This window comes from Lagopus muta, chromosome 19, assembly GCF_023343835.1.
Source record: "Lagopus muta isolate bLagMut1 chromosome 19, bLagMut1 primary, whole genome shotgun sequence".
Taxonomy (NCBI): Eukaryota; Metazoa; Chordata; class Aves; order Galliformes; family Phasianidae; genus Lagopus; species Lagopus muta.
In genome coordinates this window covers 7,320,126-7,336,396 of record NC_064451.1, presented here as the reverse complement: position 1 = coordinate 7,336,396, position 16,271 = coordinate 7,320,126, and the positions used below count along the sequence as shown (strand labels likewise).

General features: G+C 53.6%; 1 protein-coding gene across 3 annotated transcripts in view; it reads right to left on the bottom strand.

Annotated features, from left to right (window-relative positions):
• Positions 1–16,271, bottom strand: part of RXRA (retinoid X receptor alpha) — a 76,145-nt gene that overhangs the window by 13,877 nt on the left and 45,997 nt on the right. For all 3 annotated transcript variants that reach the window (XM_048966450.1, XM_048966449.1, XM_048966451.1), the window contains exons 2-5: positions 11,328–11,593; positions 7,561–7,711; positions 6,589–6,768; positions 367–536 (exon numbers count right to left, since the gene is read on the bottom strand). In XM_048966450.1, the coding sequence (XP_048822407.1) occupies positions 367–536; positions 6,589–6,768; positions 7,561–7,711; positions 11,328–11,593 (767 nt within the window). The remainder of the gene's footprint in view (positions 1–366; positions 537–6,588; positions 6,769–7,560; positions 7,712–11,327; positions 11,594–16,271) is intronic.

The following is a 16,271-nucleotide window of genomic DNA, read 5'->3' as shown; positions in this document are numbered from 1 at the left end:
TAGCGCTAATGGCTGTTAACTAAAACAAAATCTCCGTGAGCCCTTTTAATTACACCTTGCAGCGTCTGTTCCTCTCTGCAGCTGTGGATGAGCATCATTTTCTATGGCCACCAGGCAGCAGAGCACCAGTGCTGCCAGTTGCACTGGGCAGAGGGGCTTGCTTTCCTCAGGCTTTCACCTGAGCTCATCTAGCAGCTGCATTGCAGAGCTCCGGTTCCCACAAGCTAACCTTGCCCTGACCCAAATACAGACCGGCTGCTGGGTTACCGCCGTGCCAACACCAAGCCCCAGCTCCCTGCTGCGTCCCTGTGCAGGGACAGCAGGACCAAGGGACAGGACAGAAGGACCAAGGGACAGGTGCCTCACCGAGCTCGGCGTCAGGCCCATGTTTGCCTCAATGTACGTCTCTGTCTTTGGCTCCACAGCGAGTTCTGCTTCCAGGATCTTCTCCACAGGCATGTCCTCATTGGCGCTACTTGTGGACTCCACCTCGTTCTCGTTGCGGTCTTTCCCCCGCTGCCTCTCCTCCTGCACAGCTGGGGAAGGGAAGAAAAGGACAGCATCAGCCCAAGGCTCTTGACCACGGTGCCAGGGGTGAGCTGGGACCCCGGAGCTCCACGGAGCCTTGGACACCTTCAGCATCCCTACGAGCTGCAGAGCACACACACCTGCTGCCTTGCTCTCCAACCTGAGCTTGCCAGCAGTGTGCTCAGTGGGTGCGAGGAACGGATGGGCGCTGCTGCAGGGGGAGAAAACGAGGAGGTGAAGGGACAGCAGTGGGGAGTCCTAAAGAAAAGAGAAACGGGTCACTTTCACAGATAAGCCTACAGTCAGACCATTTCCCGAAGCTGCTGGTGCTGGATTCCCACGGAGGCCCCTGGAGCAGCAATGGGGTTGTGCCATCACGCGCTGCTTGCAAAGCAGGACCCAGCCCTCAGCTCTGACCAGACGGGACAGACCTGCCCCAGGTCCCATGCAGGAGAAGCCACCTAGCCAGAAGCATGTCACATGCTGATGAGTCAATGTCTGAAGAGTACACAGATGAAAAACACTCGTTAGATGCTAACAGCATTATTATTAATCATCTCCTTTTGAAGCCTGCACAAAGCTGTCGCTAAACCTGGAAAGCAGCTCCACGCAGACAGTTACACTGGTAACTATCTCTGTCTCAATCACAGCGCTGCATGCCCTAAATCCACAGTTCCCACAGGACACAGCTCGAGCAACAGGAGCTGCCACCAGGAGAGACCAGGGCCTGAACCTCCCCAGCTCTTTGTTCAGGGCTGAATGAGGCACTCAGCCACGCCAAAGCCTGCTATTTATTAACAATTACCCCAACACTTTCCCTCTTTGCTGAATCTGAACCTGGCTGTGCGATGAGAGGAGCAGCAGCAGGGGCGCAGGTGTTGCAGCAGCGAAACCAGAGCTGCGTGCAGCACAATCAAACCCTTCAGGCTGCTAAACCAACTCCATCCCAAGTGCAAAAAAAATACAAGCTAGAATATAAAACTTCTTCTTTAACAACAGGAAATTAAAGCATGTGCTATCCTATACAGACACTGCTCCTATTAGCCTGGTTTGCAGTGCCTTCCTGCTGCCCAGCTCTGCAGTTCTGCATGCCAACAGGACATTTTGTTTGCTGGCTGAAATCTGCAAAAAGCAAGAGGTTATTTCTGCAAACTGCTTTTAAATGTAAGAGCTGCAGAGGCTCCTGAGGCTCGCAGTGTTTTCTGCCTGGCTGCCCAGGGCCAGGTAGGCTGTTGCTGTTAACACTCAGATTTGTGCAGTGCCTGTTGTCCATCTGGACCTCGTCTGGTTCTGGTTCTTACCTGTCCTTTCCCAGGCTAACATCACACCTGCTTAAATCTCTCCTCTCACTCCCGTAAGTTCTTTTTCTCGACCCAAATTCTCCCTGGTGACACAACCAACATGTATTTAAGAGGAAACAACCATGTTCAGCTCTGGAGATTGCTTCTGCTCCCATCTGACGCGTCCTGCTGTGCAGGTGGACAAGAACAGGGCACGCAGCTCAGGGACCTGGGGGTCTCAGGACCATTCCCAGCCACACTGACATGAGTGGCCGTAGCACAGCACTTGCTCAGCACTAAGAGCAGGAGGTGAAGCAGGATTTCTGCTTGCCATGTCTCAGTAGCACTCCTGCGATGAAGAGCATCTGCCCCAGCCCCGTCTGATGGCTGTGCCAATGCTTTTCTTTTTGGAGATTCATATGGTTGAGAGGACTTTTTTTTTTTTTCCATAGTGTGATTTTAACAGAAGGGAAGGGCTTAAAACTTGCAATCCACTTGAGGAGAAAAAAGATATTGCAGTCAGAGCCTCGCCTCCTCCAGCTATGTCTCAGCCGTGCCAGAGACAGAAGCCTGTGTTTTCCATGGCACCTGATGAAGATGTGCTCGTGTTATTCCGCTTGATTTGGCTTCTTCTTGCCTATGGCTGCTTGCTGTCGCTTTGCATCTCGCAATCCCAAGCCCATCTGCACTTCCCCAGGACAAGCACAGCAGTGTATGTGCTCAGACCACTTCTTGGCAGCTTCTCCCTCCGAAAGCACCAAAATGCTTCATCCCGACAGCCCAACACTGAGCTGCTCACGTGCCAAAAATGCAGGATCCATCCGCCAGGCAGCAGCCAGCTGAGGTGCCCCCAGCAGCAGTGCCATGGTTTGGGGAGGGCTCAGTGCCCTGTAATTATGGCTTACCCTGAGTTGATACAGATGGGCACACTTCTTTCCAAGATAGAAATCCATCCTTCCAGGAACAACACTGTGGACTACTGGCTGAACTCTTCTTGAAAGAGAATAATTCCCCAGAACTTGACCTATTGACCAATGACCCAATGGGATCTTCTCTGAGGTCAGATGCCACAGGTGGGCTCTGCAGAGCAGGCAGCTTGCTCAACCCACTCCTAGGCAGAATAAAAGCCACAGACAATAATGGACAGAAGAGACACATGAGGGTGGTGAGGCACTGGAACAGGCTGCCCAAGGAGGCTGTGGATGCCCCATCCCTGCAGGCATTCAAGGCCAGGCTGGATGTGGCTCTGGGCAGCCTGGTCTTCTGGTTGGTGACCCTGCACACAGCAGGGGGGTTGAAACGAGATGATCACTGTGGTCCTTTTCAACCCAGGCCATTCTATGATTCAATGGCAATGGCCCCTTCCAATCCGCTGCAATTGGGGTGGCACTGTGGACATCACCAGGGCACTGGGAGATGCCACTGCCCTCCACCACACTTTGGGATGCCCTTTGGAGACTCAGAAGCTCTGGTGGCTTCCAGGACTCAAACCTGCATGGGTTTGTCATAGCCTACAGTGCATGGCTGTTTACCTACCAGGTGCTCAGGGAGGGTTTACTGGGTTTACATTTCACCAGCAGTGGAATTTATTGGGCTCTGCTGCTTTTTGTTGTTGTTGTTGCTGTTTGTTTGTTTTTTTGCTGTATCTTAGCTGTGCATCTTGAAGTGCTTATGCCTCAGGTACCCATTTATAGCAAAAGTGCTGCCATAGGAAACCAGCTCTGAGAACGTTTCTTTTGCTTTGCCCTCATGCAGCCATGCTTCCTTTTTTCTTTTTCCCCTATGTTGCAGCTTCTTATTACTGTGAACAACCTCAAAGGCTGTGATACAGGAAATCAATGGCGCCGTTTTTTTTCCCACATTTACTGAATCCCACATTTGGTTATTTCTTAAGATGGGCGAAATTCTGCTGTGATGCTACGAATGTAATGCCATGGAAATGGAGTGTTAAAAAGTGGATTGAAGTATTTGCATGAAATCAATCCGTGCAGGGAACGGCTTTGGAAGACCAAAACCTCAAGGACACTTCACTCCCAAAACCTGACCACAGCCCTGCCAAAGCAATGAGAGAAAAGCACAAACCAAACCCTTAACTCTCAACCTTGGAGCATTCTCCAAAACAACAAACAAACCCAGCATCACTTCACCAGCTGGTTTAAAGAGCAGCTCTTTAAAAGGATAGAAGAAACAAGCTCATTAAGCTGAAAAGCATTTCCCATCCCAAAATTACTCCTAAAAATAACTGTTGCTCTTGAACTCTGCCCCTTCACTGGGCTGTGGCCACTTGCCTGGTTCAGCATTTGTTCAGAGCAGTGAGATGGAGACCCAATTCCTGCTCTTTCTTCCCATATTCCTGCTCCTGTTCACCCTGAGGATGTCAGGGCGCAGGGATGGTTCTGTCATACAGCACAGCAAGCTGTGAACAGAGCCAGGCCACGGTGTGACACCCAGAGAGCAATGCCAGGGGGCAGATTTCTGTCTCCTGGTGTGCTGAAGGTTCCCTGGTGGACCAGCACCCATCCCACCAGGTACCATCACATGTGCAATTAGTGACAGCTGCAATTAACAAAGCTGCCTGGAGACTAGAAGGAGATGGAGGGATGGGATGGGCTGCGCTGGGTCCTTGTGGTGGCTCAAAAAGAGCATGGGAAAGGGCTCCTGGACAGCATATCCTGCTGTTGGCAATGCAGGGCTGGGGCTCCATATGGTGATCTGCAGCCACACAGGGACCCCAGTGCATCCCACAACCAACCTGTCCTACTGGCACTGCATCTAATTCACTTCCCACTTTTTCCTTTGAAACAGGAAGCTGCTGGCACAGAGCTTTAGAGGCTCTAAAGCTGTTTAGCGAACCAAGACTCACCTCAGACCCTAATGGTTGCCAAATCAACCAGAGTTACACCTGTGGATGCAGATGCCACCCCATCACAACAGTCTTTGCATTAGTCAAAGATCCTGATGGTAATCTGAATTTTTCACTGGGAGACAGCACAGAAATCAAAGGCTCACAAAGCTGGCAGTAATTTACAGTGGGAAAATGCTCCTGGTTGCTTATTTATCAGAGCCTCAACACCTCCAGAATCCATAGGGCTCGTACAGCATCAGGATGTGCTGTAATGTTTTTTCACAGGGAGCAGCCAGAGATGCAGACTCCAGAAGGAATCCTTTCCCTGCACTAAGCCTGGATCCCCCAGACATGGCTGCTAAAGCCTCCACCCAAACAGCTCCCTCTGTCCTGCCCCTTCCCAATATCAGGGTGTAGAGCAGTCACTGGAGAACCACTGAACAGCGACTCCTTCACTACTTAATTTAGAGGGTTTTGCTATCCTTCCACGACATACAAACACATTTGTGCTACAAAAGAGATGCTTCTCAGCAGGAGTCTGCTCTGCATTTATGGGGCTATAAATTAGGTCTCCAGAGTGAGGTATTTTGTGAGGAAATGAGGCCCATTACCTCAGCTCTGTTACTTAAAAGAGGTAACAGTTTATACCAGAGGATAACAGCCAGCTTTCCTGTAAGCAAGCACTGGGGCAAAAGGAACCATTGTGCAGGATGCAGCCCAGAGCTGCTCCCAAAAGAGATGCTGTGGGGACGACTATGGCCAAGGCTCGGGGCTGCCAACAAGGGAAGGACAGCAGCAGTGGGATGGGTGCAATGGGACAGAGATCATCTGCTGGCAAATGAGGTGGATCAGCACTAATGAGCTGCTCAAAACCAAAGCTCAGGGAGCTCCAGCTCCACTATAGCAGTGGGACATTTCTGCACTGCCAACAGCCTCTGCACTGCCAGCCTTACTGCGACCTGGGGAGCGAGGCACCGAGCCCAGCTCTGCCTGCACGGGGATCATACCTTATGCACCAGCAAAACCCTCTGAGTGCCATGCCAGCACCGCCTGAGCACGCCTGGAGAGTTATGAAGCTCCCATCTGTCACACTTTTAAATAATTGGCTGATCGTTATGAATTCATTTGCTATTCACTGCGATAATGTTAATCAAGATGAATTAATCGAGCCCTCGCACTGTACGCGCGCTCCCCGGGGAATTCCACCACCGTTTAGAGATTAATTAACAGAGCTGTAACTTCACTGGTGCTGCCCGTGCAATTGCTGCTGTTGGTGGGCACGGAGCAGTTCCCCATCACCGCTCACAAACCAAGGGGATGGAAAACCCAAGGGGATGGAAAACCCACTCCCCTAAACCACACTCAAATGAGGTCTCTGCTCACAGCCGCGCCGGCCACAGCCACCTCCATGGTACAACCCATCCCTGCTTGCACCAGAAAACTCCAAAGTTTCCAAGCACCAAAGTTCTGCAGGACCAGGGAGGGCACCTCAAGGGCTCTCCAGAGTGATGCCAGCAGGGAAAGGGCTCTGCCTGACCCAGTGAAGGTGTAAGGGGAGAAGGCAGCAGAGACCTGAGCAGTGCTGCGGGGTCACTTTCCCATCGTGCCTGCTAAAAGCCCATTCTGCCAGCAGTTTCAGAGAGATGCAGTCAGCATTTAAAAAGAGCACTTCAAAGAGGCTCTGCCAGGGAGTTTTAGAGCCTTCATTTAAATTCCAGTAAGGGGAAGGGATATCTTTTTACAAGACTGAATTTCTTCTTTCTTCCCAACAAGAAAAAAGCAGCCAGCACTGCCAGGGAACGCTCCTGGGTCAGCACGGCCCCAGCTATAGGCAGACAGGGCACAACGTGTGCCTGTCAGCCCCGTGTGTCACCCCAACCACATGGCCAGGTGCCCACAGGACACACAGCACCCCAGGGGGGCTCACTGCCTTACCTTCCCTCTTCATCCCCATGGCAAGACACTTCTGGTAGCGGCAGTACTGGCAGCGGTTGCGCTGGCGCTTGTCGATCAAGCAGTCCTTGTTGTCACGGCAGGTGTAGGTCAGGTCCTTCCTCACCGTGCGTTTGAAGAAGCCTTTGCAGCCCTCGCAGCTGTACACCCCATAATGTTTACCTGCAGACGGGTGAAAGGGCTCAGCAAGGGTGCTGGGTGCCTACAGATCCTTTGCTTTCCCTTGTCGTGGACCTGCAGATCTTCTCCAAGGGACCCTCCCAACCCAAAGCCGTTCCATGATCCTTCCCAGGGCAGCATTTGGGAGAGCCAGAGGCTCCTCGGAGCTTCAGCAAGGAAGGCTTTGCCTTCATTCATCTCCATAACACCAGGATGTCCTGTGGGGCTACAAACTGCCCCAACCACCCCTGGTTAATCCATGCAGCAAGACTGGGGGCACCTCGCTACGACCCTCCCCAGCCCAACAGGATGAGCAGGAGGCATCTCCCACGACCACAAAACTCAGACAGCAGGGCAGTAACAGAGCTGAAAGCTTTTAAAGCTGCGTGAGAATAAAGGGAATTAGCACATCTTTATCTCCCACCAGTGGAGAGACTCCACGAAGCACATCTTTTTATCTGGTGCTATGTGATGAGCCCAGCCATAGATCAAAGGAGGCAGAGAGAGGGACACTCAGCTAATGGCTGGTCCTCCCTGCTGGGGGCTGGGGATAAAGCACTGGATTGGCCCTACCAAGGAGCCTGACAAATTGTTTACTTCTCTAGTTACCATTAGGGCAGTGTAAAGGATGGGGAGGTCAAACAGCTGAGCTGTGCACACCTCACCTGGGAGAAAGCAAGCCTGGGGAGGCTTTTCCCTTCCCATTGAGCACTTTTGTCCCTAAGCCAGAGGGATGATGCTGCTCCTATGTGCCTTGGCATCCATTGGCATCGTGCAGTGCAGGAGGAGCCTTACCTGAAGATCTGTCCCCACAAATGGCACATATGTGCTTGGTGAAGGAGGCCATTGTTCCTGAGGGATGTGCTGGCACTTTGAGGACTCCATTGAGCCCCAGGGGTGGCTTGATGTCTTCTGAGCTGCTGACGGGGTTCATGGGTGAGTTGAGCTGTGAGAACACAAGCAGGGAGCACATGGGATCAGGTACAGGCAGGGAAACGTATGAAAGAAGGGACAAGCCTCAAATGGGAACAAACAGCTTAAAACCCACAGTGCTGAGCCCAGAGGAGGATGTGGGCACCTGAGCCCAAAGATCAGTGAGCCAGGTGCAACAAGGTCTGGCTTTGCAGAGCTGCAGGTGTGGGATGCTTCCCTGCCATTCACAGCCTTCAGCAGAGTCCAAGAGAACTGGGAAATAAAGCAAAGAAAGCTGGAACAGAGGGGCTGGCGTGGCCCCATCAGCAGCTCTGGGATTTCAATGAAACATTCCTGACTTGATTTCCACATTCCTGGCAGGACAGGATGGTGCTCCCCTCCTGCACAGAGAGAAACTGAGGCACGGAACTGTCAGAAAGCTCAGTCCTGGCAATGGAAACAAGCTCACAGCAACCTGTGCTCTGCTACCCTGCCCATGGCTGCATAGCCCAAATAACTCACTGAGGCGTGAAGGAAAGGTGTGAGGACAGAGCTGCAGCCCCAGCCTGCAGGTTCCAGGCTGCTGTCCCCATCGCAGCAGCCATCTGCACCTTCAGGGCCTCAGGGATTTTCTCTGCAACAAGATTTTATGCTCAGTGCCATCAGAAAAACCCCTCTGCAAAAATGCTCTGTGCTGGTGTCACTGTGCCCTCCTGCATAGTCCTATCAAGAGGGGACAGGGATGCAGGAGGGACCCCACAAGGACCAAAGCCCTGCCCAGGGAAGGTATAATGGGGTCCTGCGTGGGCAGCCAGGCTTCTGCAGCTCCTGCCAACTACTAAGAGAAGGATTTGTCTCAGCTTGTTGTTTTTCTCTTCCTTAATAGAGACAGTGGGCAATTGCACTTGTCACAGATTAATTCAGGGAAGTTCTGGGGCTCGTGTTCTGTCCATTAGAAGACCACAGCCACTCCTCTGACTTTCAAGCCTCCAAGCTGGTGGGAATACTTGGCAGACAGAGGGCTGATAACTACAGCACACAGTGAGGCAAAACCACCCCAGTGAGCAGGGGTGCAGCAGGAGCATCCCTTGGGGACGTGACAACACCAGGGTGAAAGGCATGAGCCACACTAAGCTGCAACACTGCATATGGCTTTGGGGTCACTGGCTCTGGCAACACCCCCACAACACATTTTGGAGCTAATCACCAGGTGCTGCACCAGAGCTGGGGCAGAAGACTTTAGATATCTGCTAAAATAAGCTTTTCATCATCAAGCCCCCCCCCTCCCCAACCCCAAACTCCACGTGAGAAGCATGTGAGCATCTTCCTTCTGAAGGGTACCAGGACATGGGGGTGCCACCGCCCCCATAACTCAGCCCCGCTGGAGCTGAGTCAGCCCCAGGATGGGAGAAGTCACCAGTTCCTCCTGCAGCCCCAGCCCCACGTGTGCTATGAGGTTCCCACACCGCTCTGGCGCCAGCCCCACTCCTTCCCCTATAGCTGGCGCGGAGCTGGAAGCACGTGCCATGGGAGTGCACCATACACAGCATGGAGCAGGGACACAGAACTGCTGCTCTGCTTCCCCAATGACGTGGCAGCCCTACGCGCCGGGACTCCTCAGCTCCTCTCTTTTCCCTTTTTAGTTCATTGCACGGGGGATCAAATCCCCTTTGGTCTAATGGCAACCAGAGTTTTCCTCTTTTTCCATCCGTAACACACTCACATTCAAAAATCATTGTGTAAAGGCTCTAGAGGAGCCTAATCCTGCTCCTGATCCATTCCCCCAGTGCCCCAAGCTGCTTCGAGTGCTGCCTCAAGCAGCACAAAGCAGGAGGGAGGAAAAAGCCTCCAGCATTGCAAGTCCATCCCTTCCATTTCTTACAGAAAATTATGCTTTCTTTGTTTTCACAGCAATTTTAAGTAAGACGGCTTAAACACGCACTAAATCCCAGCAAACAGACTTCTGGGCAGGCTGGGGCTTTGCTCACACTGCTCAGGCTCTCTGCCAGCTCGTGCCCAGCTCAGTGCTCGTGCCCCCTCCCTCCCCACAGGATCCCCAGCAGTCGCCTGGGAGCCGGGCTGCGTCTGGAGGCTGCGTGAGATCCCAGGCAGGAGGAGATGCTCGAGGTCAGAGCTGATGTCTTTTGGCAAAGCTCAGACCGGGAGGAGCTGGGTCAGAGCTTGCATGGGAAGAAACAGCAGAGGGAACGCAGCCGGGATTTTGGGAGCTGACATCTCCGTCCCACCCCGGCGCGGCTGCCCCACACCCTTCTGCTCTGTTGCCTTTCCAGAGGCAATGAGGCATGGCCTGATGGCAAGTGGCATCTGCCATCTGATGCAAACCACCTTCCATCAGGGTGATCCCCACCCGGCGGCTGGGGCCGCACGCCTCATTACCCCCGGCGCTTTGCTGGCCGGTGCACAATGGGGGGACTGCACTCCTTTCTCTTCTTCCTCCTCCTCCTGTGCTCCTATGCAAGCCCAGGTAGGTGCCTGCTGCAGGGCTAGAGCCCTAATGCACCCAGACAGGGGACAGATGGACAGGAGCCATTAGGCTGGAAACCTCCTCACCATCTCCTGAAGGAAAACCACTTAAGACAAGTCCGTGGTGCCGGCACTGTGCCGCCAGGGCTGGGAGACACCGTGCCGCCGGCTTGCTTCCAGGCACCATCTGACCATGCTCTCAATTCCCCTTTTTACTCTGTGGTTGGGTTTTATTTCGGTTCCTCCAGTTCCTACACCGCATCATGCCTAACAGCAGAGCTTCCTCGTTCCACCCCTCCCAGCTGGTGGCTCAGCCCCACCTTGCTTCCCACTCCTTCCCCACCACTTCAGAGCTGGCACTGCCCATTTCAAAGCACCATTTCAGTTCCCCTTCCCTTTGCCACGGGATAGGAGGCAGCACAGAGAGCTCCCCCTGAACCTACAGGGGCACAGGCAAACCCTACGCTGCCTCTCCCATTGCATCTCCATTGGGGATGGCTGACAGTGCCCGCACGGCACGTCCCTCCCCAGCCAGAGGCAAAAAGACCCCGTTATTGCTGGAAATAAATCAGGCCAATATTTAAAAATAAAGGTGCTGGCAGGTGCTTGACTCCCAGCGAGGGCTTGGGATAAATAAACCGGCACTGAGTGGCAGGTGGTAGCCAATTCCTTAATCTGCCCTTTTACTAAACATATATCGTGCAAGCAGCCAGCAACAGGTGGCAGGGGCTGGCCAGCTCTCCCCGATCTTGCTATTTTTAAAAAGAGCTTATCTCTTGCTAGTTGGAGTTTTTTTACATAATCTTCAGCCAACCAACACCAGTTCCTCCCTCTGTGAAGGGAAAGAGGGGCAGTGGGCAGGGAGGGGACAGTTGATGGATGGCTGTGGTCCTGCTCTACACCCCAGCAGTCCCCCATATGACATCGGAGCAGCAGGAAGCCCCGGGCTTCATTTCCCCCTTTGGGTTCTGCTTTGCCACCCTGTGGCGCCTGCCTACATCCCCATGCTGCCTGAAATGGGGTTTTGCTCCCCGTGCTATCTGCAGTGGGGTTTCAATCCTCAAAACCTGGGAGAACGTAACCAGAAGCGGGACTGGATCAAACCCCAAAACCACGGCTCTGCCCCATCAAACCAGCAGCGACATCCCTGCCGCTCTCCCCCTCACCTGTGGGCTGCTGGTGCCGAATCCCAAGCTGGGCGTGGAGGGGACAGACATCGAGTGTGGGCCCATGGGGGAGCTGATAACGGAGAAGGGTGGCCCCATGCCATTGATGGGTGAGCTCAGGGTGCTGATGGGTGAGTGCAGCTGGCCTGGGGAGCCCAACGAGGAGCCGATGCCCGGCCCAATGGACGGGTGCAGGGATGGGGTGGCCATGGGGCCTCGGCTCGTCGGGGAGTTCAGGGATGTGGAATTCACTTGGTTTGAGAAATCTGGAAGAGAGAAGAAGAGAAAAGGGTTTGAGTCTCGTCTGGTATCGCTGCCAGATCTCTAGAGGCTGCTTTTCAACACCCCCAACCTCCCGATGCATTCTCCTCCACCAGCACCGCTTCCGAAATCCCATTTGGTTTTGGGTCTCTTTGGTGTAGAACCCAAAGATCACCAACACGGAGAGTTCCCAACTCCAGAGCTGTCACTGCCCTCCTCCCTCCTTCACCCCCTGTACCCAGCAGCATCACTCCGCAAAGGGTGCAGGACCAGAGGGTGTAGAACTAAGGGATGCAGGACCAGGGGATGCAGGACCAGGGCCCACCCTATAGATACCACAATTCAGATTTCAAAGGGATGCTAAAGGGAAGGTGCAGAGGGATAGACCATGTACAGCCCCAGCAGGGCTGGAGAGCTGTGCAAGCTGAGCCGTGCAGAGGACACAGATTGCTGCAGGCAGCACTGGGGGGGCTGCACCCGCCGTGCTCTGAGCAGCTCGGCTGTCCCAGGGGAGTGAGAGAGGGGTGTTTAAAAATAGCCAGCAATTCTCCCGAGAGGAGACATGGAGCCATTCCTGGCACGTTTCCTCCTCATCCTGTCACGCTGCTTGCAAAACAATCCTAGGCAAGGAAGAGGCAGGCTCGTGGCCCCCAAGCTGACTGCGGGGGGAGCAGCCGGAAGGCTGTGGGGGGGGGGGGCTGTGGGAACCCCCCCAGGACCCCCGAGCTGCCTTGGGCTCACAGCAGCAAACACACGGGCAGCGAGGGGCAGGTGACAGCAAAGCCCCTTGATTGGAGTGCAGGGCTTTGTGGTGGGGTCTGAGAGCCACTGCCTTCAGCTGCAGGCTGCTGAAGTTCATGCTGTCCTGGGAAATGATGGCTTCTGTCACCCGCATGCGGTCAGGTCTCTCTCCTGTCCCACTTCTTCTGGCCTCTATGGGCATGTAGAAATGGTGCAAGGGTAAGCAAGGCTCCGTCTCATCACTGCAATTCCATGGCTCCAGGGATGGGGGGGGGGGAGGAAAACTACAAGCAAGTCTGCTGCCCCTAAACACATCTCTTGCCAAACAGATGCAGACCAGAAGGTTTTTAAGCAACAGAAGCATTGCACAGTGGGAAATGTGCTTGACAAATCCACAGCAAACCCAGCCCCAGCCGGCTCCCCCAGAGAGCACCAACTGAGCAAGGAAATCCCACTACAGGGAAGTGTAGATTCCCAGCAAGACTGCAATGCTCCTCTTGCAAAAGTGCACTCAGCATCACACCACTGCACCCAGCACCCTACCTTGGACACACAGAGGGGACACAGGCCCTGACCGTATGCCCCAACCCAACGCCACCACCAATGGCAAAACCCAGCCCTGGCACACATCCCCATGTGCTCCCTGGGGTCTTGGCCTCCTGTTGGCTCCTGCAGGATGTTGACTTAAAATAACCACCAGCCACTGCGTCATCTGCGGATGAGTGACACGAGTGCTGCACAACAGGAACCTCGGGACATTCCTCGAGGCTTCAGGACCGTTCTTCCCAGTTCTCTGCTTTTTGGCTTCTTTAAAGAGGTTGGAGTAAGGCTTGGCACCACAATGTTCTCTGAGCACATGGGATGAGAGCTGTGCCTTGTCACCCTCCTATCCTTCACTCTCAGGGTGCTCAAAGCAAAAGGAGGCGTTTATCCTGCAGCAGGTTGTGCATTTGGGCACGGAGCCCTGCTCTGGAGGAGACCCAAAAACCGCAGCAGCTGGGGTCCAAAATGATGGATGGGGATGAAGATGTCCTAAAACTGAGGACCAAGGCAACATGTGGGGATGTCTCAAACCACAACCGAGGATGCACGGGGCTCACAGCCCTGAAGCAGCAGAGTGGAACAGGGCCCTCGTGCTGGCAGTAGGGCGAAGGAAGCACACGCAGCCCTGCCTCCAATGGTCCTGGGAATTTCAGGCGCTGCCGAGGCGAGGTCGCAGGCAGGTTACTGGCGAGCAGCCCGTGCCGACTGCAGCACGTCAGAGAGCAAAGCACGTGTGGGCTCGACTCGCCGTCCCAGCCCCTCTCCTGAAATAACCATCCCCAGGGCACAGAGCTCCCAAGCACCCATCCTGTTTACTTCGTGCTGAAGACACAAATCAGGGAGAAGCGTGTGTAGGCACAGCCACGCGTTGGGGTGCGTTTGCACCCAAAGCCCGTCGCCATGCACACGGAAGCAGCGTGGCTCAAGGCACCGGGAAGTTTCCACTCCTCCCCGCACTCTTCCTTGTCTGCAGAGCAACAAGCAAGAAGGAAACGTTCGCCTCTGGCACAGGCAGAGTGTGCTCACCCCAAATCTCACCCAGCTGCAAGGAAGCAGGCAGGGAGCCCCGGGATGAGCTGTCTAACGAGCACAGCCCAAAGTGTTCATCTCTCTATGTTGAAACCCTAACACCCAGATTGAGGAAACATCCTTCAAATAAACAACTCCAAGCAAATAAACACCTACAACGAAGGATACATCTTTGGCTAAGCAAACTGGGGAGGTCACTTCCCAAAGGCTGCTTTCAGTGCAAGCAGCGTGAGGCGGTTCGTTTTTCTTGAGTACTTTTGCCATTTAAAGCCACCGTGTGTGATTATCTCCTGACCAAAATAAACTCTGTGTCTGTTTCTAAATACAAGAAAGAAAAAAAGAGGAAAAAAAGCAGTTCTCAAAGCATTTCCCCTCTTGCCGCACCCATAAATTGCGGCTATTTTCTCTATGTGTCCTTTGTTTAAACACAACGACCTCTATATATCCTATAAGATGCCCCATGGCAGTAGGGAGAGAGAACCGAGAGATGCTCAGCAGCTGAAGAATGTGCAGCAAAGCTCTTTTCTCTCTCTAAATTATGAACCTGCAAGCCACAGGATCCAGAGGGATATTTTCCCAAAGATATGGACACAGAGGGCAAGGCCACGTGGCATGGGGAATGCAGCAGCCACACAGAGCCGTGCTTTGGGCTCTGCTCCATGTGTCCCAGCATAAAGCATTGCACACAGCAGAGCAGGCAGGTTCTGATCCAACCATATGATAAGGAGCCTCATTCTGTCAGAGGCTGGGGCTTTAAGGCCCACTGTGCTCATCACTGCCCTCCACTCATGCAATGCATCCATTGGGTGCCATTATCGTGGTTTCATGACTGGGGAAAGCAACACATGGAAGAGCCCAGTTGGGGGAAACCAACATGCAGAGAAGCCCAGATTGCGTGCACAGTACCTGGCTGGAGAAAGTAAGGCATACAAGAGCCCCACCATCTTCCCAGGGTCATGCAAGAAAACAGAGCCAAAGCTGGGAAAAGCTCCTGGGCACAACAAGACCCTGGCAGTGTCTCAGCTGCTGAATAAACCTCCCTTGTTGCTGTTTGTTTGTTTCCTTGTTTTGGCCTGATGTCTTTGTGCCAAGCAACGTTTATTAACTACTATTAGTTTTCAATAAGAAAACATCACTATAAAACATTTGCCCCCATTCTCATCCAAATACATTAAGTCCTCAGAGCAGACCAGACAAGCACAAAACATCCCTCTGCAGCTTTGCACCTCTAATTTCCAATCCCTTTGGCACTCCCTGGGCCAAAAGCCCAAAGCTCCCAACTGCACCAGCAGCCGCCTGCAGGACGCTGCTTTCAGCCCCCAGGTTTGCTAAAGCACCTGAGCAAGCCAGCAGCCCTTGCATCACTTCCTCCATGCACCACTCCCCCTCTGCATTCAGCACTTGCATTCACCACCAGAGCTGCATTTCTCAGCGCTGCTCTGCCCGGTGAGCCCCAGCAGCCCATCGGCTGCTGACACAGCAACACCTCGGGCTGTGATTTTAACACTTCTAAACCAGAGCAGAAACAATTACAACAGCGCAGGGGCGATTTTTCCCAGGATAGCTCATTTGTACCAGAATAAACCGTACCAGCGTAAGCTTTCACCAGTATAATCTTCATTGATGCTTAAGAGGCTTTGCCAGTAAAACTACAGTGACCTAGCTCTGCTGGAAACCCTTTTCTGGTCTATCCAGGAGTTCACTGTGCTGCTAGCAGGGGGGAAGCCCCAAAGCCCACCTCCAGCCCCCAGCCCTGCTGTCCTGCAGGTGGTGGCACAGCTCAGCATCCCCAGCACGGCGCCCTCACCCCCACGCTTCCGTTATTTGCTTTTTATTTTCTTCTTCTTTTTATTTTTTTTTCTCTCAGCACCTCTTCCTCCGTAATCAGCACGCAGATCAATTCTGGGTATTGCACTGCAGGAAATTCTAAATTTGGGAAGCCGCTCCCTTCCGGAGCGCAGTCCTTACACTGAAGGGCTGCAGTCAGAGGGGAGTCAGGACCAGCAGCAGGGATGGGGCTGTCGGAACGCTCGTCCTGCTCTGCTCCCAGGGATAACACTGGGGTTGGCCACGTGCAAAGCTCCTGCAGCCAAATTCATGTGAATCCACAATGCAATGCAACACACCGAGTGCACGAGCACTCCTTGCTTCTTTTGCAGGTGACTCTGCAGGTGGCGAGGTTCCCTAACAGTACTCAGCAGTGAAAAATCGCTGCTCACTTCTCCCGTGCCTCAAGAGCACAGCAGAGCCCCAGCAGGCTTCCCCTGAGGAACCTGGGTGCAGAGATGAGTGCCTGCCCTGCAGCATGGTAGGACCCAATGGTTCGACCCCAGCTTTCACCTGGAAACTGCCATGGGAGTGGTGACCACC